Raw genomic sequence first — 27,312 nt, 5'->3', positions numbered from 1 at the left:
TTATTTTTATAAAGTACTTTTTGTCAGGCTATATATATATATATATACATATATATATATATATGTATATATATATATATGTATATATATATACATATATATATATGTTAGAAATTAGTAGTTCCTCCAGTTGTAAAACCTTGACATTGACTATAATTGAGGAGGTTAGTGTCGGCATGTTCATAAGTATTACCTGTCATTTGAAATATGACAGTGCTGTAACTGCAAGACCTTGGGGAGGCTTGTGTGTTGGCATTGCCATCTGACTGCCTTAGAAACTGCCAGACAGTCTTCTTAATGCCTCTGACCCTGAGATAATTAACATGGCCCTAGAGGCTCTGCCTTTCACATTTGCACACTTGTTGTTTAATAAGATGTTTGCTGCTAGCTATGCTTCCCTCTGATTTAAAAATGTGCCTTTAAGGAGAATGGTACTTCAGTCCATTAAGTTTTCTATTATAGGTATTACCTTTATGAACAAGTTGCTTATATAAAAATTTTGTTGCTTTCCTGAAAATTAAAATACATTCTAGTGTTATGTTTTTAATCTTGGGTTTGTTTCCTCTAAATGCATTTCACAGTGAGGCAAATGACCTAGCTGAAATATAGGTGCTTACTTTGACAGTTTTGTTATGTATCATGTAGATTAGCAAATGATAAAATAGGAGCCAAGAATAAAAGCTAGTTTAAAAGCCCTTAGGGCAGATTTGATGGGATTTTAGTTTCCACATTCCCAAGGGCAAAGCAAAGAGTTAAAACAAGCTGCTTCTACTTCCTTTAAGATGAGAGTTATTGATTTACAATTAGCACTGTGTAGAATTTGCAAAATTAGTTTGTAAATTCTGAATAACTTTGTAAATTAGGTTTAAGACACTTAAAGGGAAATCTTTAGTAGTACACAAATCCTTAAGAAAGAATAAAATTGCTGAGTTTACTATTAGCAAGCCACTATATTTTTCGAATGTATTTAGTTTCTCCAATGAATTAAATAATCGTGTGTGAATAGTTAATGGAATTGAAATAGTTAAAGCACAATATACATATTGTGCTTCCCCTCCATTACAGAAGTAATAAAAATTCACTGTAATAAATTTGAAAAGTATTGAAATATATAAAGAATAAAATACAGAATTTCCTAGGTTCCCAGAAACTAGAGGTAATGATTGTTAATATTTTTCCATTCTATTTTCTTATATTTTTATGTCCTAACTTTTCAATAAATATATTCATATTTTCCATATCAGTATTATCCAAATATGTAATTTTAATGACTTCAAAAATTCCACCAAATTAATATAATTTTAAATAGTTATAAATCACATAAGATGAATAAATACATTAAAACAAAATTAATCCATTAAACTTTAAATGAAATGTCATTTTTTAAAATTACTTTTTTAATGTTTATTTATTTATTTTGAGAGAGTGTAAGCATGGGAAGGGCCAAAAGAGAGGGAGAGAGAGAATTCCATGCAGGGTCCCTGCTGTCAGCGGATCAATCCCATGAACTATGAGACCATGAGCTGAGATGAAATCAAGAGTTGGATGCTTAACTGACTGAGCCACCCAGGTGCCCCTGAAATGTCATTTTATACTGATATTAATTTATCTTTATATTTTTTTGCTATATCCTACAAATACTAATAATTTCTCACAAATGCATGTACTAACAATATCCATAGAGTGAGCATTCTATTAAATTTTGAGTAAATTTGGGCTTTTAATTCTTAAAAAAAAAAAAAGTTTGTTTACTTTGAGAGAGAGAGTGTGTGTATGAGCGGAGGAGGGGCAGAGAGAGAGAGAGGGAAAGAATCCCAAGCAGGCTCCACACTAACAGCATGGAGTTTGATGAGGGGCTCAAACTCATGAACTGTGAGATTATGACGTGAGCCAAAACCAAGAGTTGGATGCTTAACTGACTGAGTCACCCAGGTACCCCTGTGTTTTGCTTCTTAAATGAAGAATTTTATTTCTCATTGTTTAAGAATGTCTACAGTATACCAAGTTTTTACTAAACAAATCACTGCCACCTTATGGTATCAAGGTACAGATGTCACCCATGTGGAACTCCCATCATAGATGCCAATAGGATATAATCCAATCATCTAACCAACAGCCAGAATTTTTTTTTTCCTTTTAATACTGGGCCTTTGCCTTTTTCCAGGAGTGTTCTTTTTCTTTTCCAGATACTTATCTGACAATACCACTTGGATGTCTGATAGTATCTCAGACTTAAAAAGCCTCACCACCTCACCGTCTACAGCTGTACCTATTCCTCCTATGGTGTTCTTCACTTCAGAATATTCCATTTTTCTTGGTTCTCTGTGCAAACTGTGGACCATCTTTAATATACTTTTTCCCATACCACATCCAACCCATAAGCAAAGCGCTTTGGTTTCCCTTCCCAAATTTATTTAGGATCTGATTTCATCTTAATGCTTTTGCCTTTACCACCCTTAATAACCTCTCCTCAGCTATTGAAATGATCTGATTTGTCTCCTGGTGTTATTCTTGCTGCTATATAGTCTACTCTCCACAGAGAAATGAAGATTTTCCTTTTAAAACTAAAGTCATATCCTGTCATTCCTCTTCTACTTCTCAGACTTGGACTTGGTCTTCTACGACCCCACACCTTCGTACTTTGTATTCAAGCCACAACAGCTTTTTAATGTACAACACATGTGCATCTTCATTGTTCTAGCTGAATACAAGTTCCTTGTTAAGTCAAATGTAGCTCAGTCCTTTTTTACTAAATTTGAAATGAAACCTAACTTGGTGAATGGTCATGATGCCAAACATAACTCCACTTCAGAAATTTTGCCCTTGTTATCCTAATGAGAATTGTTTATCCCCAGGGCCAGGCCCTCCACTTTATTTCTGGTACCTGTTCAGATATCATCAGGGAGGCCCTACCTGAACAGCTTTATCCATTACACTCTATCCCACTCACTGTACTTTATTCTTCATAGCACATATTTTTATTACTGATGGCAAGGCATGGTGAAGATTTAAGGTTGTGAATGCTAGAACCAGACTGTCTAGAATTAAATATTGTCTCACCCTCTTGTTTCATGAAACTTTCTGTGTCTGGGTTCCTTACCTATAAAATGGAAATAATAATGCCTACCTCTTAAATGGTTGTGAGTTAACATAAAACTCTTGGAACAATAGCTGGAATTAGTAGGCATTCAGTAAGTGTTAGTTATAATATACATTATTACCATATTGGATGTATTTCTTTGTTTAATGTCTGTCTTCTCTCTTTAGAATATAGGCTCCTTGAGTGCTTTGTTTACTGCTGTGTTCTTAGTACCTAGAAAAATTTCTGGCACGTGATAGGTGCTTAAGCGATTGTTAAATAGTTAATTGACTAGATAATAAAGTCATAATAAATGAAGGGTATGAGGGATATATAGAATGGTTGTCGACTTGAGTACATAATTCTGCATGACCTATGCATATGTCAGTTGTTGTTAAATGCAGTAGAGTTCAGATATAGGAGAAATAAGTGTGAGTTGGTAGATAGGCAACTTTTAAGAAGAAAATAGACCTTAAAATAGCTTTAAGTGGAGATGAACTTTTATATGTGTATTGGTAAGTGAAGGATGAAGAAAATTTTCAAAATGTAGAAACAGTGGTCATATGTAAGTCCATTCCAAAGTCAGCCAGTCAGCAAGTCAGAGTGTAGGAGAGTGATAGAGATTAAGACCAGATTTGGAGGGACTGGGACTGGGGTTAAGGAGGTCAAAATTTATTAACTGAGCCTTTTTTCCTGCCTTAACACTCAAGAGAGGTACAATAGTTTTCTGTTTGTAAAAGTAGCTCAATAAGCATGAAGACTCATTAAGAGAGGTGTATGTGGTTTACAAATTCCCTAGGCTGTTATTTCCCTTTAGCAGGAAAATAAAAGGGGTTTGTTTTTACATGAATATAGCAATGAGTAATTAATGTCAGAGTATGAAGAAACTAGTATATATGCTGGTTAGAGGTATATGGCCTCAAAAAATTTAGACATTTGGTTAAACAGAGGTGTAGAATTATGTATATTCATGTTTAATTAGGGTTTTTCTGTTCATTCAAAATCTTTCCAAGTATGTTTCCTACATCTTCAGTATCACAATCTTTTGGGAAGCTTATTGGAAATGCAGATTCCTAGGTTCCACTACAGACTGACCATACTCGAGTTTCTAAGGTACAGCTCAAGCATCTACATTTTTAAAATAATTTTTATTCATGTTTATTTATATTGAGAGAGAAAGAGAGAGCGCAAGAGTGCACCAGCTTGTGGAGGGGAGGAGAGCGGCAAAGAAAGAGGGAGAGAGAGAATCCCAAGCAGTCTCTGCACTGTCAGTGTAGAGCCAGATGCGGGCTTGATCCCATGAACCATGAGATCATGATCTGAGCTGAAATCAAGAGTTGGAAGCTTAACCAACTGAGCCACCCAGGCGCCCCACAAACATCTACATTTTAAGAAACTCCCTCATGTCTCCCAGCATGTGCTTTGCTTACCAACATTCAAGAATAAATGCCTTTAACTTGCTTAGATGGGGCAGGTAAAGTGGATGGCCCTACACAAAGGGGAAGGTAATTAAAAGATGAGAGGATATTCAACAATTTCACTAGGTCAGAAATTTGAAAAGCATATCAATTCTTTTAGTTTATTTTTTACTTCATTTATGGTAAAATGCACCCGTCTAAGTAAATGTTAAAAATCTTAATTAGAATCAACATGCCTCTAAATTAGCTTTCAACATTTTGTCTAAACATTACCTGTTTATCTTTGTCTTACTTTAGTGTATCTTCTGACCATTTTAAATGCCACTTTTACACGGACCCATTTTATATATATCTTCTAATTATAAATGTAATTATGCTCATTTGACAGTATAGAATGTCAATTCTGACTTCCAATCTGTGCTTTTGGTTGCTTTGTTTTACAAAATCAGGACCACAAAGGGCATACTCTTGTGCAAATTGTTTCTTTGTTTGTTTTAACCTTTTTAAAAGTATTTTCTCATGGGATGCCTGGGTGGCTCAGTTGGTTATGTGTTGACTTCAGCTCAGGTCATGATCTCACAGTTCAGTTTGTGGGTTTGAACCCCACATCAGGCTTTCTGCTGTCAGTGTGGAGCCCACTTCAGATCCTCTGTCCCCCTCTTTCTCAGTCTTTCCCCACTCATGCTCTCTCTTTCTAAAAAATAAATAATAACAAATATTTAAAACTATAAGTATTTTCTTGTGTTATAGTATATATTTCCCTAACACTCCTACTGGCCAATATCCTATTTTGCAAACCATTCTCTTCCAGCCTTCCTTGGCTTGCTGTTCAACAACAACAACACCCTCAAATAACTTTTATTTTTTCCTGCCCTTAAGTTGTGGTGTCTCCTCAGTTCTCTTTCTGAATGGGATCCACACACAGCCACTCATTCTCATTCATTCAAGGCTGCCATCTCTATGTGCACCTGGCCAGCAGTACTTTCTGAGAGAGGACAATAGTGGTCCCACACCAGGACCCTGCTCTAGCTTCCTCTAGCCACACTCCTCACCATGGAGTCAACAAGACTGAAAGAGACAGCAAGGCAAGAAACAGCAAACTTTCTTTCAGATTCAGACAGTTTATTACTTACATAACAAAAGCAAGATGAACCGAGGTGTCAGCTCCCCATATGCCTTGCCCCAGGACAACACTAAAACCAAAGGGCCTGGGTGATAGGATGAAGCCACGTAAGTGTTGGGGCACCTTGTTGCTGAGACGCTCCTTCCATGCTGAAGCCAAGGAGTTTATAGTCTGCAGCTGTGGCCCTAAGTGTAGGGGTTGTGGGGAGAGAAAGCTTCATAACTCAGCAGAACCCAGAATATGATAAGAAATCATCTCATGGCAGCATCCCTGCTAGATAGAGAGATGGAAAGGAGACGACCTGGTAGTATCTCCTCAGAAGCCACCTATACTCTTATGTTTTCCCAAGAATCACAGGACATTTTACCAAGACTTCTATCAGCAAGGGTTAAGGCTTGCCTGCGTGGCCCGTGTAAAGATGTGCAAGGTTACCAGGGCACCATGGCCAAGTGATTCGCCTAAAATTGGGCCCATGCAGTTCTCCCACCCCAAGACCAAGGCTCTATGGGAACCTGAGCCTGGAATTCCTTGCCCAAGTTACCTCATGCCTGCTTCTGCATCCCATTGGAGCATCTATCCTAGGTTGGCCCTTCCAAGGTAGACGGTATGCTGGTATGCATGCCCTAGCCCTAAGGGGTGACCAAGCAGTTGTGTTTGTGTGGGTCAACAAAGAGCTTGGTTAAGCAAGCCGGGGTCTCCATATGAAGGCCTGCAAAGCCCTTTGGGGTGATGGACAGAGCTACCAAATCAGAATCATTGTTCAAATGAATGAAGCTTTGGCTGCCTGGGAGGAACAACCTAAGGAAGACAGGGAGAATGAAAAGTCAAAGGAAAGCCTTTCTTGGCTTCCCCTGTTAACCCTGAACCACTGATAAACAGAATATGTAGATTCTTCGTAAGGAAAAGGCTGTTCTCAGATGAGGAGAAAGCAGTCAAGAGGTTTTTGTTGTCATGATTTTTGTTCACAGCAAAAGCCAATAAATATTAGGATAGCATCTCTAAACAGAAACATGACGTGAAATACTTAGTTTTTTTTTTTAAGGATTTAATGAGGAGGATACTAAATAAAATTTGCATATTTATATTCTTGGAAAACTTATTCTAAAACAATACTTTAAAGAATAAAAATATTAATAATGTTTACATGAAATTATTTTAATTGCCTCTATATTGAGAAAATAAAATAAGGAAAAGTAAGTTCACTGACAGTTTAGGTAACACCTGCCTAAGGCATAAGTTTATTGTTTGAACCATATTATTATGTCCAGTATACCATCTATCTAGTCATACCTGACACAGTATTCACACATTTCTTTTTAGATATTTGATGAGGTAAAACCCCCTGTGTATATTCAAAGCTAAACATTCATGAAGATATCATAAAAAATTCACATTTACACTGGCCACCAGATTGTCTTTGTGATTGCTGCAAACTCAATATTTACACATCTGTCACTGTTTTTTGTTTTATTTTGTTTTTTATTTCTAATAAGTTTTGAGGAACTTTTGATCAGTGGTTCTTAACTAGGTACATATCAGAAACACTCATGGACAGTGTCTCAAACTGAATGACAAATGACTGATAATATCCAGATTTAGGAACTGAAGACTTATTTTTTTTTAAGTTTCACATATATGATAATCAAATAATTTATTGTGCAAACTTGGACACTGTTTGAAAATGAAAGTGTGGTATTTACAATTGTGTTGAGACCATAGGTATAAATTGGGACCGTCCAAATCAGAACATATGGCGATTCTATCCATGGGTGATTGCAATATGCTACCTAGTCAAAACAAACAACTTTCTAGTAGTTGAATTAATCGCATGGTGAGATCACATGCAATTATGGGTGAGGAACAGTCTTTTTACTTGGCTAAGGAAAACCCTGGTCATTGGTTTTAAAGAAAGAAAAAAAATTGCTTTTTTACCCAGATGTCTTTTAGTATATTATTTATAATTATTTGACGGAATTTGTAGGGCTCTTAGGCTTTTCATTTTAAAGGTGGCATATTTTTCATGGAGACTTTTATATTTGAATGTCATGAATCGTAAAAAAACAGGTAACATGCTGTTCTGTTTTGTATTCTTTGTGCTGGAGTATTTTGACCATTTACTCTTACTTTGCTGGTTTTTAACTTAAGGGAGAGTTGAAGCAGAAGAGAGTTCATGGCATTCTAACTAGTGACAGTTCTATTTGTGAAGTGTTTACCAAGTACGTAGCATTTATTGTAGAGCAGGAAAGCCATATTCCATCTTCCAGTACCACTTTCATTTAAATAAACCTGTCTTTGGTATATATATACATACCTTCTTGTTCTTTCATTTATTCATACATTCTGTAACAACTTTTTTAAAGTTTATTTATTTTTGAGAGAGAGAGCACAAGAGGGGGAGGAACAGAAAGAGAGGGAGACAGAGAATTCGAAGCAGGCTCCAGGCTCTGAGCTGTCAGCTCACAGCCCTGTGCGGGGCTGGAACCCTCAAACCTCAACATCATTACCTGAGCTGAAATCAGAAACCTAATCCACTAAGCCACCCAGGTGCCCCTATTCATGCATTCTTTAATTCCTTTAGTTTAGAGTTGAATAAATTTGTGCAACATTATACCTAACACTCTGTATTGACAATACAGACTTCTTAATTTTGCTTTACAAAGGTTACGTAGCTCTTACATTTATAAAAAAGATGCCCACATTTGAGTGTCTGCATGTGCATATGCTCCTGCATGCACACACATATGCAGGACACAGTCCTAGCCTCCATCTCTCTCATGAGCTCTAAACCTATGCCGATTTGCCTGTTTAACATTTCTATTTGTATGTTTCAGAGACTCCTAAGTTAACATACCATACAAGTCTGAATTTGTAATCATTTGTTTCCAAACTTCTCTTTCCCCATTGTACCATTTTTGAATCAACTGCCCTATTGTCCATCCAAATACCAAACCTCATAAATATTTTAATTAGTAGAATAATGTAATTGTTGTTTCTCTTTCAACTTATCTGGGATATTAATGAGAACAAGACCATGTTTTGTGGGGTTTTTTGTTTGTTTGTTTGTTTTTTCCTTATATTTCCATCATTTAGCAGAGGACTTACTATAAAATGAACACTCAATATTTTGCGGGTGGAAAGCTAGGGGTACCTGGGTGGCTCAATCAGTTAAGCATCTGACTTCGGCTCAGGTCATGATCTCACGATTCATGGGTTCAAGCCCCGTGTTGGACTCTGTGCTGACAGCTCAGAGTCTGGAGCCTGCTTCAGATTTCCGTGTCTCCCTGTCTCTCTGCCCCTCCCCCATGCACACTCTGTCTCTCTTAAAAATAAACAAACATAAAAAAAAAAGCTAGACATGTAATTTCATCTATCCTAAAATACTTCTTTTTTTTTCATCCTAAAATATTTTTAACATTATGGCAGCATACTTATGAGCACAGATTCCTCAGAGTGTCAGCATGATGTAGAGACAAATGCTAGAATCAGAAGACCTGCCTTTCTCTTTCAGTCTACCGTAGTGTATTATTTCAGGGATCAATTGAGATAATAAACTTGGAACTGTTTTGTCAGTGGTGAAGTTATATAGAAAAAATGAAGCTGCTTCTTTATAAAGTCCTTTATCATACTTTTATAGGCAAGTCCACAATATAATATTCAGTCTCTGTGAAGGGTGTTCATTCTTCTGTTTTTTCCCCGATATGCAATATTAATTCTGCACTAAGATATGCAGAATCCCATATTAAAAAACATGTATCAACGCAGAGCCCAGGAAATGTTGATGCCTGGGCATACACCAAGTAACTGTAGATACAGTGTCTGCATGCCTCTGCATATTTACAATACATTTTTATTCATTCTTTCTTTCCTGCCTTAATTTTTCTGTCAGCCTGAAAAGTTGCTTTTTATTCATGCCATGGCCTTATTTTCTGTGACTGCCTCTTGGCATACATTATTATCGATAGTTTGCATATCGTGGATATAGCACTTTTCAGTCTGAAAATCCACTGTTCATGCTGATGCTGTGTTTTCTAGGTCTGGTGTCTGTAATACATTATTGTTAACAACATTTTGGAGTCTACTCTTTTTCATTTGGCGCTTCTTATCCTCAACATTTTTCAAGATGTATCTATCCAGTGTAGTTAACACTATTGGTGCCTCTAAGATGTTGATGTATAAGGAAATGTACATTCTCTATCTGGAGGTTGAAGAAGCCAGGTTCGATGTTTGCTGTTTTTAGGAATGTATGTTTGCAAAATGACTTAAAATTTTCTTTAGAGCAGCTTTTCCTTCTTCTGTAATCACTCTCTAAAGGGTCAACTATACAAAGCTTTGAGGTCTTTAAGATTATCAGAAGTCAATATCAGGGCCAGAGTTGTAATTCATTTTCTTTGTGAGTCCTACTATCCTATTGTCAAAGATGACACTCAGGCAAGCATCCCTTTTTTTTTTTAAAGTTTGTTTGTTTGTTTGTTTGTTTGTTTGTTTGTTTAGAGACAGAGTGGGTGCACGGAAGGAGCAGAGAGGTAGGGAGAGAATCCCAAATAGGCTCTGCAAACCCTGTGTGGGGCTTGATCTCACAAATTGTGAGATCATGACCTGAGCTAAAGTCAAGAGTTGGATGCTTAACCCAGGAGCCCCACAAGCATATTTTTTAAATACATGAGATAAGTATGCTTAGAAATGTGGTTTCCATGCATTTCCTTAACATATTTACCCAATGACATTGTAGCTTTGGTTAGATGTTCCCTTCATTTCTTCCCAGTTTTATGTACACATGTAGTACATATGAAATAGTGGTATGGAAAGCATTATATTTTTACAGTTTCTCCAAAGAGAGTTTTGTTTTTCTATCTATTTTAGGTCCAGTATTAGATCTTGAACAGGAATCAAATGTTAGAGATGATAAGAATGAGTAGAAAGCAATCTCTCGGTCGTTCCTCTCCAGACCATCCTACTGTTTTGATGTTTGTGTTGCACCTGTGGTCACTTCATCTTTGTTAGAATATTCAGACCATAAACACACTTCTTATCTATACCATGTTTTTGCAAGGAGACACTCTGACTGTTATCTCCGTGGTGAGTCCTTAATCACGAGAGTTTTGAGCTGCCACAAAAAACTCTGTTTAATGGATGTCCATATAATCTGAAGCCTAGAAAACAGTTGCATGTGTTCATCACTTGTAACTTTTAGAACATAAAATCTAATCTCTTTGAGCATTTATGAAGGGATGAAATTCTAGTTTCAATTGTTGACAGTGTTCCAAGTAACAAATAGATTGTTGGCAGTTTAAAAGGAATGTATCTACTGCAAGATAGCTTTAGATATTTTTGGTTTCTAAGAATGTGTTGATGTAAAATTAGAAGGTATTATGCCTGTATCATTTTAGATAATTTTTTATAGGTGCAATTGGTTTTGTGAGTTCAACTCTTGAAAACTTGTAAAGAGACTTTACAATACGATGTGTATAATTGCTGTTTTTTGTAGGACCATGTAGGTTGATTGGATCCATGAAAGAATGTTGATAGAGAATCCTAAATGTATCAAAGTCTAACAGATTTTAATTTCTTTCTAGCATCTTTTGATTCTTGGTCTTACTTAATTGTTACTGCTTCTTACAAACCAAATTATGCTCTTTGTTAAAGTTTATTTTTATTTTGGTGGAGTTTTTCCTTGAGGGATTCTACTCACATAAAATCAGGGGGTAAACTTTCAAAATTTGTTGTTGTTGTTGTTGTTGTTGTTGTTGTTGTTGTTGTTAATGTTTAAAGATTTGATTTTCCCTTCATAATAGGCTGATGTTTTAAATATTTTTAGATTTCTCAGTTTATATTTTATTTCATCCAACTCTAACCCTGATGACATTATCTTCCAACATAAATCTTTGCTAAGACCTCTAATAATTGGGTTTTGTTCCTTTGTAGAAAAAAAAATTTTTTTCCATGAAAGCCTTTAGAATTTTCTCTGCACTTCTGAAATTTTCCAGCCACATGAGTCTTATGTTCATACTGCAAAGCACTTCCCATGTATATTGCCATCTGAAGATATGCATGCCCTTTTCAGTAAGTTCATGTTTTTTCTTCTCCATCGTTCTTGTTATCTCCTAATATTCATATTAAATTTGGGAGGTCTTTTAACTTTCTTTTATTTTTTTATTATTTAGAAAAATGTAATGTTTATTTACTTTTGAGAGAGAGAGATACAGAGTGTGAGTCGGGGAGGGGCAGAGAGAGAGGGAGATACAGAATCTGAAGCAGGCTCCAGGCTCTGAACTGTCAGCACACAGCCTGATACAGGGCTCAAACTCACGAACCACAAGATCATAACCTGATCCAAAGTCGGATGCTTAACCGACTGAGCCACCCAGGCATCCCTAACTTCCTTTTATATAGTCTTTCATTATCATTTTTTCTAAGATATGAGGATATCTCCTTTTTTTTAAATTTCTCTTTAGGTTACTAGTTTGGTCTTTACCAGTGTCCATTTTATTATTTTCAAATCTGTGAATTGTCTGAGATTTTAACCTACTTGACGACTAACAAGTTGGCCTTCCACAATTTCATGGATACTGATGGAATATATGAGCCATTTACACAAGAGACAAAGACATGTATTACTCACAGCATAATAGGTATCAAGGGCATCAATATATTTGTGTCCTTTCCATTGCTTGTAAGTCCAATGGAGTGACTGTTCCAACATTGTAAGAGAGAATCCCTCAGCTAAAAGAACTGGAATCTTTGCTTAAGAGGCAAACACCATCTCTCTCTTCCAAGGTCATAAACAAACCTGCCTTTTGCTATGGTAGGAAACACTATAACTGTTTTCTAAGGCTTCTTGCTATTCAAATATCCTTGAAATGATAGTCCAAAATCGACCATAGTCAGTGCCTTGCTTCACAAGATGTGCAGAAATATGTGAAACTCAAGTATCTTTTATGCAATAATTTGTCTATCCTTTAAGTTTTTTCATTTTTGGAAGTCATAATTTTTAGTCTTCAGAATGTAATGTTTATTCTCCGATTCAGTTTTTACAATCCTGCTCTTTCGATAAGTGGGGATATACAGTATCATTTCAAAACATTTTAAGGTGATTTCTAAGAGTTATTTTTTGTTCTCTAGGTCAGTGTTTCTTTCATGTGCGTGTATTACCCGGGGGAATTTGTTTAAATGCAGATTCTGACCTAGTAGATTTGAATCAGGGCTTGAGATTCTAAATTCCTAACAGAATACAGGCAATGTCATGTTGTTGGTCCTTGGATAGCAATTTGACTACCAGAGATCTGTTTTCCTTGTTTGTTTCTCTATAAAAACAGTAAGAACAATGTCAAAATCAACTTTTTCAGAACTCTGAAAATATCTAAAGACTTGCAACAATCCAAGGAACATTATTCAAAAAAAAAAAAAAACAACAACAAAAACATGAATTTCAGTAAAGGCAGCAACTTTTGTGACATTTTCGCTTTGGCCTATTTTCATCCTTCTTTTTCCAGTACTGTGGTAGCCTTAAAACTGTCAGCCCTGTGACCACAATGAAAGCCAGCACTCTAGCAGTCAAGGAAGGGGAAAAACTTGTTTTGGAGCCGCCAAAACAACATTCTCAGAGAATTGTTATTTGGCCTTTCTGGTCATCCTAGAAACCTACATTACCAAGGCTTTGCTTTTTTTTTTTTTTGTTTTTTGGGGTTTTTTAACTGCATTTAGAGCTTGCTTAGTGCAAACAAACTTTTCTCCTGGGGTATTGTTCATAAACAATCAGTGACAATTATTTCATATCAAAGCTGCCCAAGGAAGTAATGAGGTTTGGGGAGACAAGATACTGACCAAAATAAATTAAAAAGAAAATCTGGGGAATGAGATGCTTATTGGGGGCTTGGGGAAGCTTAGAAGGCTATGCACATGTGTAAAACTATGTGAATGTTCCCAAAAGATCTAAGAATCACCTCTCACTTCTGGCTGACATTGAGTTTCTATTAAAACAGGAAGTGAAAGTTAAGGCAATACTGTAAACTGCCTGCCTGAGAATTAAAGACATACCCAGACATGCACATACAGCCCCTTGGCTAAGTCTGGGGAATATGTTGCTTCTAGGCATTTAAGAGAATCTCTTCATGATCATTAGATGACCATTAAGCTGACCAAGCAGAAACTTCAGTTGAAGATGGTAAAGAATACAGACTTTATAAATTAAGAAAATCATTAATAAAACAGCAACAAACACAGTTTTCCAAAGTTGCCACATTATATGATTTAAAATACTCTGTTTTCAATAAAAATTATAAGATATGAAAAGAAAAAAAATTTTAGATCATTCTAAGGTACAGGGTATTAGCCAACACATCATGTAGCTACATCCTTGGCTTTTTCTCTAAAACATGCTTTCTTAACAGTATATTTCTTAATTTTAGATGTATTTGCAACCAGATTTGCTTGATAATTCCCCAAATCATCAAGGCCTGCTTATTTTTTGTTTAACAATTCTTTTCTTTCCTCTTGTTTTTTTTTTTTTTTTACCTTAAGTAGCAAGTAGAAGGCAGAGCATACCATCTTCATCGACAAGTTAACTTTAATCACACCAGCACAGTCCCTCTTACCATGTAAAGTGATATATATGGCAAAGATTGAAAATGATTAGGATATCTGAAAATTCCATTATTCCACTAACATATTTATTACCACAAATAAAGTAAAAATGAAAGAACAAAGGAACAAAAAGACATATAATATATAGAAAGCAAATAGAAAAAATGTCAGTTAGTTAGAGATTGACAAAACAGAGTTTTAAAAAATACACCAAGTATAAGCTGTCCACAAAAGACATACTTTAGGTTCAAAGATACAGAGACACAAGCTGGATGTAAGGGATGTAAGTTATGTTTTATGTAAACAGTAACCAAAAAAGAATTGTATAGGGGCGCCTGGGTGGCGCAGTCGGTTAAGCGTCCGACTTCAGCCAGGTCACGATCTCGCGGTCCGTGAGTTCGAGCCCCGCGTCAGGCTCTGGGCTGATGGCTCAGAGCCTGGAGCCTGTTTCCGATTCTGTGTCTCCCTCTCTCTCTGCCCCTCCCCCATTCATGCTCTGTCTCTCTCTGTCCCAAAAATAAATAAACGTTGAAAAAAAAAAAAAAAATTAAAAAAAAACAAAAACAAAAAAGAATTGTATGTAGTAACATATAAATACATGTTAAAGCAAAAACTATTGTTACTAACAAAGGACATTTTATAATGATAAAAGGGTCAATCTGTTAAGAAGACCTAACAATTATAAACATGTATACTTAACAAAATATGTGAACTAAACTGACAGAACTAAGGGAAAAATAGATAACTGTAATAGTTGGAGACCTTAGTACCCCTCTTTCGATAATGCATACAACTAACCAGATCAATAAGTGAAAAGAAGGCTTGAATACTATCAGTCAGTTAGATTTTATAGACATCAAAGAACACTCTACAAAACACCAACAGAATATGCATTCTTTTAAAAGGCACATGAAACATTTTCATTTTTTTTAACATTTGTTTGTTTGTTTATTTATATTTATTTGAGAGAGAGAACATGATGAGCAGGGGAGGGTTCAGAGAGAGAGAGAAAGACAGAATCCCAGTCAGACTCTGCACTGTCAGTGTGGAACCCAATTCAGGGCTTAAACCCATGAACTGTGAGCTGAGCTGAAACCAAGAGTTGGATGCTTAACCAACTGAGCCACCCAGACACCCCTGAAGCATTTTCTAAAACAGATCATATGTTAGGCAAAAAAAAAAAAAAAAAAAAAAAAAAAATATATATATATATATATATATATATATAATTATAATTATAATAATTAAAAAAGGAAAAGAAAAAGTCTCAGTGAATTTAGAAGGATTGAAATCATACCAAATATGCTGACTATAACAGAATGAAATTATAAATTGATTAAAAAAGGCATTTGGAGAAATACACAAATGTGTGAAAATAGATAACCAATAGATCAATGAGGTAATCACAGGGAAATTAGAAAATACTTTGAGATGAATGAAAATGAAAACACAACACACCAAAATGTATGAGATGCAGTGAAAGTAGTGCTCAGAGGGAAATTCATAGCTGTAAATACCTTCTTAGACAAAGACAATATCAAATCAAAACCTTAACCTTCCACTTTAAGAAACTAGAAAAACAAAAGAGCAAACTAAACCCAAGCAAGCAGAAAGAAAGATATAAACAATAAAGAAATTAGAGTGAAAATAAATGAAAATAGAGATTACAAAAATAATAGTTAAAATCAATTAAACAAAAGATCAGCAAAATTGATAAACTTTTAGCTAGACCACTAAAAGAAGGGAATAAATTCAAATTACTAAATCAGGAATGAAAGAGGGGGCATTACTATAGACATTATTGAATGAAAAGGATTATTAGGTAATATTATGACAATTGTATATTTAAAAATTAGATAAGTAGACAAATTCTTTTTTTTTTTTTAATTTTTTTTCAACGTTTATTTTTTTTGGGACAGAGAGAGACAGAGCATGAACGGGGGAGGGGCAGAGAGAGAGGGAGACACAGAATCGGAAACAGGCTCCAGGCTCTGAGCCATCAGTCCAGAGCCTGACGCGGGGCTCGAACTCACGGACCGCGAGATCGTGACCTGGCTGAAGTCGGACGCTTAACCGACTGCACCACCCAGGCGCCCCGATAAGTAGACAAATTCTTAGACAACTACTAGAACTGACTCAAGAAGAACTTGAAAATTAGAACAGACATATAAGAAAGAGATTGATGGGGTGCCTGGGTGGCTCAATAGGTTAAGCGTCTGACTTCGGCTCAGGTCACGATCTCACAGTTCATGGGTTCAAGCCCCACATCCGGCTCTGTGCTGACAGCTCAGAGCCTGGAGCCTGCTTTAGATTCTGTGTCTCCCTCTCTCTCTCTGCCCCTCCCCTACTCACACTCTCTCTCTCAAAATAAATAAACATTAAAAAAAAAAAAAAAAAAAAAAAAGAAAGAGATAGAATTAATCAGAAAAACTTTCCTCTAAGAATAGCCTAGGCCCTGATCACTGGAGAATTCTAATAAATCTTTTTTTTTTTTTTACTTTTTTTTTTAACTTTTATTTATTTTTGAGACAGAGAGAGACAGAGCATGAACGGTGGAGGGTCAGAGAGAGGGAGACACAGAATCTGAAACAGGCTCCAGGCTCTGAGCTGTCAGCACAGAGCCCGACGCGGGGCTCAAACTCACGGACCATGAGATCATGACCTGAGCCGAAGTCGGCCACGTAACCGACTGAGCCACCCAGGCGCCCCTCTAACAAATCTTTAAAGAAGACGACACCAACCCTTTACAAAGTCTTCCAAAAAATACTAGGAGAGGGAGTAATTCTCTACTCATTCCATGATTTAAAAACCATTCCAAGACAATAAAAGAAAAAAAAATATCCTTTATGAATATAGATGCAAACATCCTCAACAAAATGCTGGCAAACTAAATCCAGTGACATAAAATAAGGATTCGGGACACTTAGCTGGTTCAGTCGGAAGAGGATGCCACTCTTGATTTTCAAGGTTGTGAGTTTGAGCCCCATGTCAGGTGTAGAGAATACATAAACAAACTTAAAAATAAAGATTAAACTCCATGACCAAGTGGGATTTATCCAAGGAATGTAAGGTTGATTCAATATTTGAAAATGAATACATGTAATGTACCACATTAATAGAATAAAAGAATACATGATCATCTCGATAGATACAGAAAAACTTCATTTGATGAAATTTAACACTTCTTCATGATAACAATATTCAATAAATTAGGAATAAGAGGGAACTTCCTCCACCTGATGAAGAATATCTATGAAAAACCCACAGCTAATATACTTAATGATGACAGACTGCATGCTCTTCCCCTAAGATCCAGACAGAGACCAGAATGTCCCCTGTCACCATTTCAATTTAGCATTGAACTGGAGGTTTTAGCCAGAACAACTAAGCATGAAAAACAAAAGACATTCTGATTGGTAAGGAAACAGTAAAGCTGTATTCACAGACGACATCATCTTTATAAACATTAGAGAAAAAAAAAAAAAGGGTGATGGATGGGAGGTAACTGCTCATGGGTGAGGCATTTCTTTGGGGGTTGATAAAAATGTTCTGAGAGAATTGTACAACTTTGTGAATGTACTAAACATTCTCTGAATTGCACACTTAAACAGATGAACAGTATGTGAATTATACTTAAAAAAATTACAGAAGTGTCATGGAAAAAGGAGTGAATTGAACCATAAAATTGCTGTTAAAGAAGAGCATGTCAGTGGTGCCTGGGTGGCTCAGTTGGTTAAGGGTCAGATTTTTGGTTTCAGCTCAGGTCATGGCCTCATGGTTTTGGGAGTTGGTTCCTCAAATGGGGCTCTGTGCTGGTGACGTGGAGTCTGCTTGGGATTCCCTTTCTCCCTCTCTCTTTGCCGCTCTCCCACTTGTGCTGTCTGTCTCTCTCAAAATAAAAATAAATAAACTTTAAAAAAGGTAGAACATGGCAATTAACTTCTAAATGGATGACAGTCACTATCATATTACTCTTGTATTTAGATTCCATTTAAAATAGAAAGGGATCTGTTTTATGCCAATATATACAATTGATTGGAAATTATAGCTCTATAATTATTTAAATTTGCAATAAAAACTGTCAAATTAAAAATGTGCAAAAAAGAAAAATATGCTTCCTGTGGTTTCCAGAGATGGAGAAGTGAACTGAATCTCTTAATTTCTATGGTATGGAGAGTGTTATGATGGGAATGAAAAAGAAAAAAAACAAAAATCACCTTGTAATCAAAGTCCTAAGATCAACAGTTTGGAGTTCCCCTGGGAGCTTGCAGAATCTCTGAACCCACACTGGACCTACTGAATCAGATTTTACATTTACAAATAGGCCCATGTAATTCTTAGATACTTTAAAGTCTGATTCTACATTTACAAAGATGCCCGTGTAATTCTTAGGTACTTTAAAGCCTGAGAAGCAAAGGCCCTGATACCTTTGACTCCTCACTGGTTTTGCTGCCTGGCTTGCTTTCTGTTTTCCTCTGTCTCTCCTCTGGGAATGCGTTACCTTAAATTCAGTTTTGCTTCTAAGGCCCAAATAATTCCTACTAGACACCCTATACAGATAGAATCTATATTTTCTTTGATGGCACATTTCTAACGTTAGCAGAAGATCAGATTATCAGTTGCTCTATTTCCTTCCAGGGGAAGAGGAGAGATCCAATTGTCTCAACTGTTTCAAATGATTTTTTTTTAATTCAAATAAATTCAAAATTTAAATGTAGCAAGTTTATATTCATATTGGTCCCTAGTTTTTGTTGATTCTAAGCTTGGAGATGGTTTTCTCACCTCTCCTTGGACCGCCCCATGTTTCCTTACCTCTGGAATTTGGGAACCTAATTTCCTAATTGTTTTCTCCCCCTGTCAATATCATTGTATCTGAGTTTCTGCAAAATTTCAGATCCGTAAGTCATGTTACTTCTTACCATTGCATCCCAGTTCCTTTTTATTATTGTTACTGTTCTTTCATTTTTATTTTCTGTAACTAACTGGGATTTTAGGAAGGGATATAGAAGCATATATTCATTACACCATCTTTACCTAAAAGTCTACTGTGATATTTATTTATATATGTATGTATGTATGTATTTTAAATTTTATTTTTATTTATTTTGAGAGAGAGAGAGAGAGAGAGAGTGTTTAGTAGGGGAGGGCCAGAGAGAGAGAGAGAGAGAGAATCCCCAAGCAGGTTCTGCGCTGTCAGCCTGGAGCCTGATATGGGGCTCAATTCCATGAACAATGAGATCACGACCTGCAACAAAATCAAAAGTTGGACCCTTAACTGGCAGCCACCCAGGCACCCCATTTTCTGTGATTTTTAAAATTATATTTGATAAATCAAAGAAGAATTGGAAATATATTTTGTTTCCATTTCTTGGATTACTAGTAAGGTTGAATTCTTTCCCATGGGTAGGTTTTCTAATTAAATTGTGAATTGTCTGTTTGAATGAACTTATTGTGCTGGTTTCTTATGTTTTTTTCTTAGGATTTTTCTGGAAGTTTTTAACATAAGGTGATAATTTCTTGCTTGTCAACTTTGCTATAAAGATTTTATCTAATCTATTTGATTTTTAATTTTGGTTACCGTTTTTGGTCTGTAGAATGTTATAATTTTGATTTACTATATCCATTTTTAATGTACTTTGGTTCTCTTCCATATTTCATGTGTCAAATACATATATTTATTTTTTTCTTCTATATTTTATTCTCTTTTCTGGAATATTAATTTTTAAGTGTAATTTTCTATAATATTATATACAAACTCTTTAATCCAGCTGGGATTTATGTTTATGACTATTATAAATTAGGTGTTTAAGATGACTGTGTTTTGTTTCTGATATAACCAATTTTCCAACTTTTACTTATTATTATTATTATTATTATTATTAATGTTTATTTATTTCTGAGACAGGGAAAGACAGAACATGAGTGGGGGAGGGGCAGAGAGAGAGGGAGACACAGAATCGGAAGCAGGCTCCAGGCTCTGAGCTGTCAGCAGAGCCCGACGCAGGGCTCGAACTCACAGACCATGAGATCATGATCTGAGCCGAAGTCGGACGCTCAACCAACTGAGCCACCCAGGCGGCCCCAACTTTTATTTATTAAATACACTTATGTTTTATTGCTAAAATAATGCCTTTATCATGTTAGTGTCATAAATTTTTCTTTGGTCATATTTCTTTAGTTTCATTCTACAAAATTAAAGACACTCTGAATTGACTGTTTTAACCTTTTAATGTACCCATGCTAAGTGAACTTTGTGAAAATGACACTCCTTAACAGTGTGGTAGTGGCTGTTGTTCAGTCAGGAACTTTGATAATTAAAGTTTCTGGGCTTTGTTTGTTTCGTTTTGGTTTTGGTATTTTTACTCCCTTGTGTTGACATGCCTATGATAATTCCATTCTTCAAAAATTTATTATAAGTGTACTTAAATACTCACTCAAATATCACACTGGAGGGATTTTCTCATATTGAGAATCCATTTCCTAAAAAATACCATGTACTTTAAAGGTATGACATGTATATAAATATACAATTTCCCCTTGAAAAATCTAAAAATAAAACCAGTGTTAGATAAATTTTGTCAAGTTGCCCAAACCCACTTTTAAATTTGAGTCAGAGGTTTTAGATAAAATCTTATTCAAATCTTTGGCATAATTTTTCCTTTAATATTTGCACAAAATGATATAGATCAAAGAATGAAATTACCTGACACAATTTTATATGATTAAAGCATAGGTGAAAAACGCTGGCATTTTACAAATAGTCTATGCCAATTCCTTTATCTGATGTTCACTTTCAAATAGTCACAACTGGCAAATGCCTAGTTTTAAATAACACATTTGTGTGTGACCTTTTAAGAAAATTACCTATGTCTTTGTTTAGAGTGCAGAGGGCATGGATTTCACAGAGCATTTCCCACTAAATGGAGTATATTACTCCAATATCACGGCCATGTTGTCAGGAAGTGGCACTTCATTAAGATAATGTGACCTTTAGAATATTCTTCCAACCTTTTACTGTGTCTTTGGTAGTGGGATTTGTACTTTAATTTCTGTGACTTTTTGATAAGATGAAAGTAAAATGTAATTGAAGGCTATATTTTTTTATTTCCTTTCAGTTATACATTGTGTGTGTGTGTGTGTGTGTGTGTATTCTTCTTAAAATGCAAAAATAATCAGGTAAAGGATTTTTGTTCATACTAGGGATTGTCTGCCACATAAATGTCTTTTAGAGTTAAAATCAAATTGGCGAGTTTATGCCTATTGTGGAAAGAAAAAAAAGTGAAAATGGCTTTGTAGAAGAAATAAAAAAATTGTTTTTTTTCTCTACCACATTTTTTTTAAAAATTGGGAAGGGTCCCTGAAGCCTTTTTCTTGCTTCATGATAACAACAAAATAATATTTTTTCAGTTTTTTGCTGTGGTAAATTAAAATTGTTCATTTAGAGTGATCATCAAAGTAGATATCCAACTTATCAAACCACTTTTATGGATGAGTCAAAGTACGCAATTTAATGGAAAGGGGAGAAGAGATAAGTGCTCTGGTGAGGCCAGACGTAGCATTTCTCAGGAACCACTTATGTGTCACTAGGTTAATTTATAGGATTGAATCGTATGGTCATAATTGAGTATTTCACTTGAGTGTCTTGAAAGATATCTAGCGCCAAGTATTATTCCTATTTTAATTTGTAGACACTCTTATGTGCCAGAATATGTATTTCTTAATCACATCTGTGACAGTTGTAACACTGAGATTATCTTTGTTATATTTAAAATGGAGCATTTATATCATACCCTGCACATTGGCAGTATTAAGTAAAATGACAGAAACAAATAATGGCAAGAAAGCTGAAAGGGATTTTTTGGTTCTTCTACCAGATCACATATCTATGACATACCATTTAGGTTTTCAAACTTTAGTTTCTCTATTAGAAAAAAAAGTAGCAGTGTAAGTTAGGAAGTAACAAAACTATAGGGGTTTTAAAAATAGAAGTTGATTTTTCTCATGTAATCAGAAGATAGGAAGTGGGTAGTCCAGGACTGACGCAGCTACTTGATGGGGCCACCAGAGACTCCATCCTTTCTGTCTGTCTTCTGTTTGTGGTTGTGGCCCCATTGTTGCTGGATAGCTGCTTAAGTTCCTTGCACCATGTCTGCCTTCCAGGCAGGAAGAAAGAAAAGACGATGTTGTGGGTTTTTTTGTTTGTTTGTTTGTTTTTGTTTTTTTCCTGATGAGGTTTTGCCTGTGCATTGGGAAAGGAGATTCATCCCTAGTAGACTTATCTCTATATACCTCATTAGCCAGAATTGTGTCATTTAATATCTTCTAACTGCAAGAGAGGGTGGGAAGTCAAGCATTCAGCTTTATGGACTCTATAATAGAGGAAGATAAGGGAGAAGGCTCTTGAGAAGGGGTATCGATTAAGCTAATCTATAATATTGGTCACAATTCAATACAATATATATGTAAAGTCTCTTTAATATACTGAGGTTCTAGCAATAATATAAATTCAGTTGAAAGGGGTTAATATTGCTATTATATTTTATAATGACCACACCTAATTGGGAATGTTATCTTTAGTTCTGAATGCATATAAGAGCTAATGTACCTTCAAAAATACATAGGGAGGATGTAAGTTGTATTGAAATTGTCATGTAAGGAAGTGCTAAAGGAGGTAGGATTATTTTACTTAGAGAAGATAGGATTGGGTAGAGGCCTAAGAGTTATTCAAAGTTTGAAAGGAGGAATATGTTTATTATGGGTTCATAAAATTAGCAATCATGAGGAAGGCAGTTTTGAGGTTGTTATAAAAGAATTTCCTAAGAATCAGGGCTATAAAATGTACTCCTGTTGAATTAGAAATGGCCTAACAATCTGTTAATTCCTATAGATTGAAGAGGGGAAATTCTCATGTTGATAATCTCCTCCAATTCTAAGATTTGCTGTTTTTTTCCATGTTTTATTATGGCCTGTATTAGAGTTCTTCAAGAAACGAAACAGAGAGGGAGGGAATGTTACAAAAGCTGACGTCCCACTGCAAAGGCCATGAGGCAGGAAGAATTCTCTCTTCTCTGGAAGTAGGTCAGCTTTTTTTGTTCTAGTCAGGCCTTCAACTATTTAGATGAGTGTCACTCATATTATGGAAAGCAACCTGCTTTACTCAGTCTACCTATTTATTTTTTATTTTATTTTTTTTAATTTTTTTTTTCAACGTTTATTTTTGGGACAGAGAGAGACAGAGCATGAACGGGGGAGGGGCAGAGAGAGAGGGAGACACAGAATCGGAAACAGGCTCCAGGCTCTGATCCATCAGCCCAGAGCCTGACGCGGGGCTCGAACTCACGGACCGCGAGATCGTGACCTGGCTGAAGTCGGACGCTTAACCGACTGCGCCACCCAGGCGCCCCTGTTTATTTTATATTAAAATGTTTTTAATGTTTATTTTTGAGAGAGACAGAGAGACAGATTGCAAGAGGGAGAGAGGCAGAGAAAGAGGGAGACACAGAATCCAAAGCTCACTGCAGGCTCTGAGCTGTCAGCACAGAGCCCAATGTGGGGCTTGAACCCATGAACTGTGAGATCATGATCTGAGACAAAGTCAGACGCTTAACCGACTAAGCCACCCAGGCGCCCCAGTCTACCTATTTAAATGTAAGTCTTCTCCAAAAACATCCTCACAGAAACCTTACCCAGAGTAAGTTTTGACCAAATATCTGGGGACCCTGTGGCTCAGTCAAGTTGATCCATAAAATTGACCATCAATCATATAGCCAAAAATGGAGACTTCTTCAATGGTGTATTAATTTTATATTGCCACATAACAAGTTACCACAAACTTAAAACAAATTTTTTGTCTATTTCTATGGGTCAAGAGTTCAGGCATAGCCTAGCAAAGTCCACTGCTCTGGGTTTCACAAGGCTACAACACAATTAATAAGGCTGCATTTCTTTCTGGAGCTTGTGGTCCTCTAGAGGTGGATGTTGGAAGATTCCAGTTCTTTGTGGTTATAGAACTGAGCCCTTCATTTCCTAGAGGTCACCTGTAGTTCACTGCTCTGTGCCCTCTTAATGGACAGTGAATATCAAAGCAGCTTGCCTCTTCAAGGTCAGCAAGAAAGACTCTCACTCCAGTCAGCTAAGACAGTCTTATATAAAATAAGCTAATCATGGGAGTGACATCGTTTGTCACATTTTATTATTTACAAGCTAGTCACACTATTGGAAGTGAGAGTGCACAAAGGTATGGACACTAGGAAATGAAAATTATTGGGGTCACCCAAGAATCTTTCTACTACAGATGGTTCTTGGAATTGACTTTTTGAAGTACAGTGAAGGTTAAGCTTGACTGTGGCTTTCATATATCCATTTGGCTCTGAAGCTTAATTAAGGACCAGCCAAACAAATAAAGGGGAAGTTTGACAAAAGCAGAAGAGGTGTTTTTACTCCTAATTGTAGTTAATAGAGGTTGCTTTGACACTAGCTACTTTGGAGTAGTGAGGACATGACTTTAAGGTCATGGGAGATTGTTTCTCATTGAGATATTACTCATTCAAAAATAACCTAATGAGGAAAGAGCTCTCATGCTCCAGATTGCATCTATTAGAAAAAATAAAAAGGCAGAAAATAATAAATACAAATTACAAACATGGTAGGGCTTTAATGATGTTGTTAGTTTTTATAGTCAACAAAAGTGCCTGAAATAACCATCCCTATATTAAATTTATATAGACTGAGTGATGTCCATTTGAAAAGCCACAGTGACTCTAGATGTATTCCTATAGTTCAAATAAATAGAATATGTTAGTACTTCTTCCACCCAAGCCCCTGTTGCCAAATCTCCAAATATATATATATAATATATATATATATATATATATATATATATATATATATATATATGTGTGTGTATATATATACACACACATATATACATATATTATGGTAGAGCTAGTAACTCAGAGAGTTCCAGTAATGTAGGAGTCTTTCTGTATTTTCCCTGACTCTCTTCACTATTCTTACCCTATTGACAATTTATAACCCCTGCACCATCTGGGGAACAGACTGTTGGCTGCCAAGTAGACTCATTAACATTCCCCTCCAGGAACTCTTGCTGTTTAATTAGGCTGTCTGCTGGATTCAGGCAGTGAGAGCCTTAGGTGGCTGTGTAACAAATCCATGACTCCATGCATTCAGATGTCAAGGTCACTAAGATTCTTGCTTATATTCAATACAAGAAAGGGAATCCAGACCATTGGCTGCTAAATCCAAATCATCAATGACTTCACCTTAAAGATGACTTTCCATTGTTAATTGAGACACTAAGTTATCCCCCACTGAATTCACTGCTGTCACTACTGTGTTTGACAATGTTCTAACCCTTAGCCATCGGGTCTGGCCTTCAGACCAACCTTCTTGCCCAAACCAGTCAATAGTGTTTGTAGAGTACTATCCAAGCCCAATACTGAAATTTCTATGTGCCATAAGTAAATGCATCTGATTAATTGAATTCTCTGAGGACAGATTGTTGAAAGTATTAGCATTCCAGATGCACTTAAGTAGAATAAATGGTCTTCTTTTCAAATGCCAAATTGCTGAAGTTCTATTGCAAGAAAAATACCTCTCAATTGAATGATTCTGTTCATTTGAATACACTCTTTCTAATCATTACTAGTTTAAAGAAAAAAGGAAAACAGTCATTATGCAAAATATGTCTGCTTAGGATTTTCCAAAGGGACAGAAGCATCACAAGTGTATGTCAACCAACTCTAGAAATTCTTGGCCGAGTTAAGTAATCCATCTATCCATCTGTCTAGCCATCCATCCGCCCATTCATCCATTCATTGATTCATTCATCAAGTATTTATTGATCATTTGCCTTTGAGTAAGCACTGGGCTAGGTGCTATCGATATAATGGTAACTCAAAATAGACAAAGAACAAGTCTCCATTCTTGTGGAGGAGGCAATTATTAATCAAATAATCATGAAAACAAAATACAGTCACAAGAGTAATAAGTACACATACCTACTTACATGAGATCTCATAATCAGAGTGTTGGCCTAATCTGGTGAACAAGGAAGTATTCCCTGAGGAATATGTTTGAAATGACGATGTAGAAATAAGATGAGGATAGCTAGGCAACATTTAGGGGAGAGAGACAGGAAGAGGATTCTGAAAAAGAGAAAAAGCACAGCATATGCCCTGTGTCAGTGGACCATGGCACATCTGAAAGAAAGCAGGTAGTTGATTTTCAGAGAGGAAAGGGAATTTCAGTGTGTGAAGTCTACGGAAAGGCTTCCCGAGTCCACCTACATTGCTAGTCTTAAACTATTTTATCTACTGGAGCTAGAGAATCACCTTCCAGGAGTATCCTTAACATCAGGACCTGCACTATTTTCCTCAAGCTGTCTAAGCCTAACCCTCTCTCTAAAAGAAAAAGAGTGAAGAGATTAATGGGCTCAGTTTTACTTCTTTCCACACCTAGAAGTCTTGACTAATAAAGGGTATTATGAATCTTCATAATCCTCATAGGGAACTAGGAGTTGTCAGCAGCATTGCTTTAAAATTGGTCTTTCTGGTAGTCTAACAAAATGTTTGGGCCAAGAAATAATTTTTGGTGTTAAGCTTTAATTAAAATAACTATACTTTGTATGAAGACAAAGCTTTTCAAACTGTTTTACCTATTTCTGTTTTTGTCTTCAAACACTTTTATTAAGCTCTCTTTTTTCCTCATTCTATAAATGAAATATTCTGTTCCCTCTCTTTAATAATGATAGTACTTATTATAATATAATATACAACAAAATATAATGATAATTATTATTTTGGTGATGATAAATGTCAGTAGTGGAGGCTAAGATGTGTTTTAAGTAGTTTCAGTTCATAAAAAAAAAAAAAAAAGCAGCCCACCAAATTGGCATTAATCAAACAGTAAGATTTTTGAGAGAGAGAGGGAAACTCACCAGCTACAGGGGAAATCATAGTCGGGGTTCAATATATATGAGTCCCTTTCCATCTAATTATTTCAGTTATAAAGGTATTTGTGAGGGGAAAAGAGGAAGAAAACTTGTTTAGTACAAATAGAATTTCAGCTATTGGTTTTCAAATGCTGTGAGA

General features: G+C 35.9%; 1 protein-coding gene across 7 annotated transcripts in view; it reads left to right on the top strand.

Moving 5' to 3' along the window:
- NAALADL2 (N-acetylated alpha-linked acidic dipeptidase like 2) overlaps positions 1-27,312 on the top strand; it is a 1,353,416-nt gene that overhangs the window by 581,278 nt on the left and 744,826 nt on the right. Inside the window, exon 1 of one of the 7 annotated variants that reach the window (XM_045502930.1) lies at positions 11,456-11,680. The exons of the other annotated variants lie outside the window; for them this stretch is intronic. Coding sequence (XP_045358886.1) covers positions 11,665-11,680 — 16 coding nt within the window. The 5' untranslated portion in view covers positions 11,456-11,664. Of the gene's footprint in view, positions 1-11,455; positions 11,681-27,312 lie in introns of those variants that run through there. 7 annotated transcript variants of the gene reach the window in all.

The sequence above is a fragment of the Leopardus geoffroyi genome, chromosome C2 (genome assembly GCF_018350155.1).
Source record: "Leopardus geoffroyi isolate Oge1 chromosome C2, O.geoffroyi_Oge1_pat1.0, whole genome shotgun sequence".
NCBI lineage: Eukaryota > Metazoa > Chordata > Mammalia > Carnivora > Felidae > Leopardus > Leopardus geoffroyi.
The sequence above is the reverse complement of the archived record's forward strand: the minus strand, read 5'-3'. Positions and strand labels throughout refer to the sequence as shown.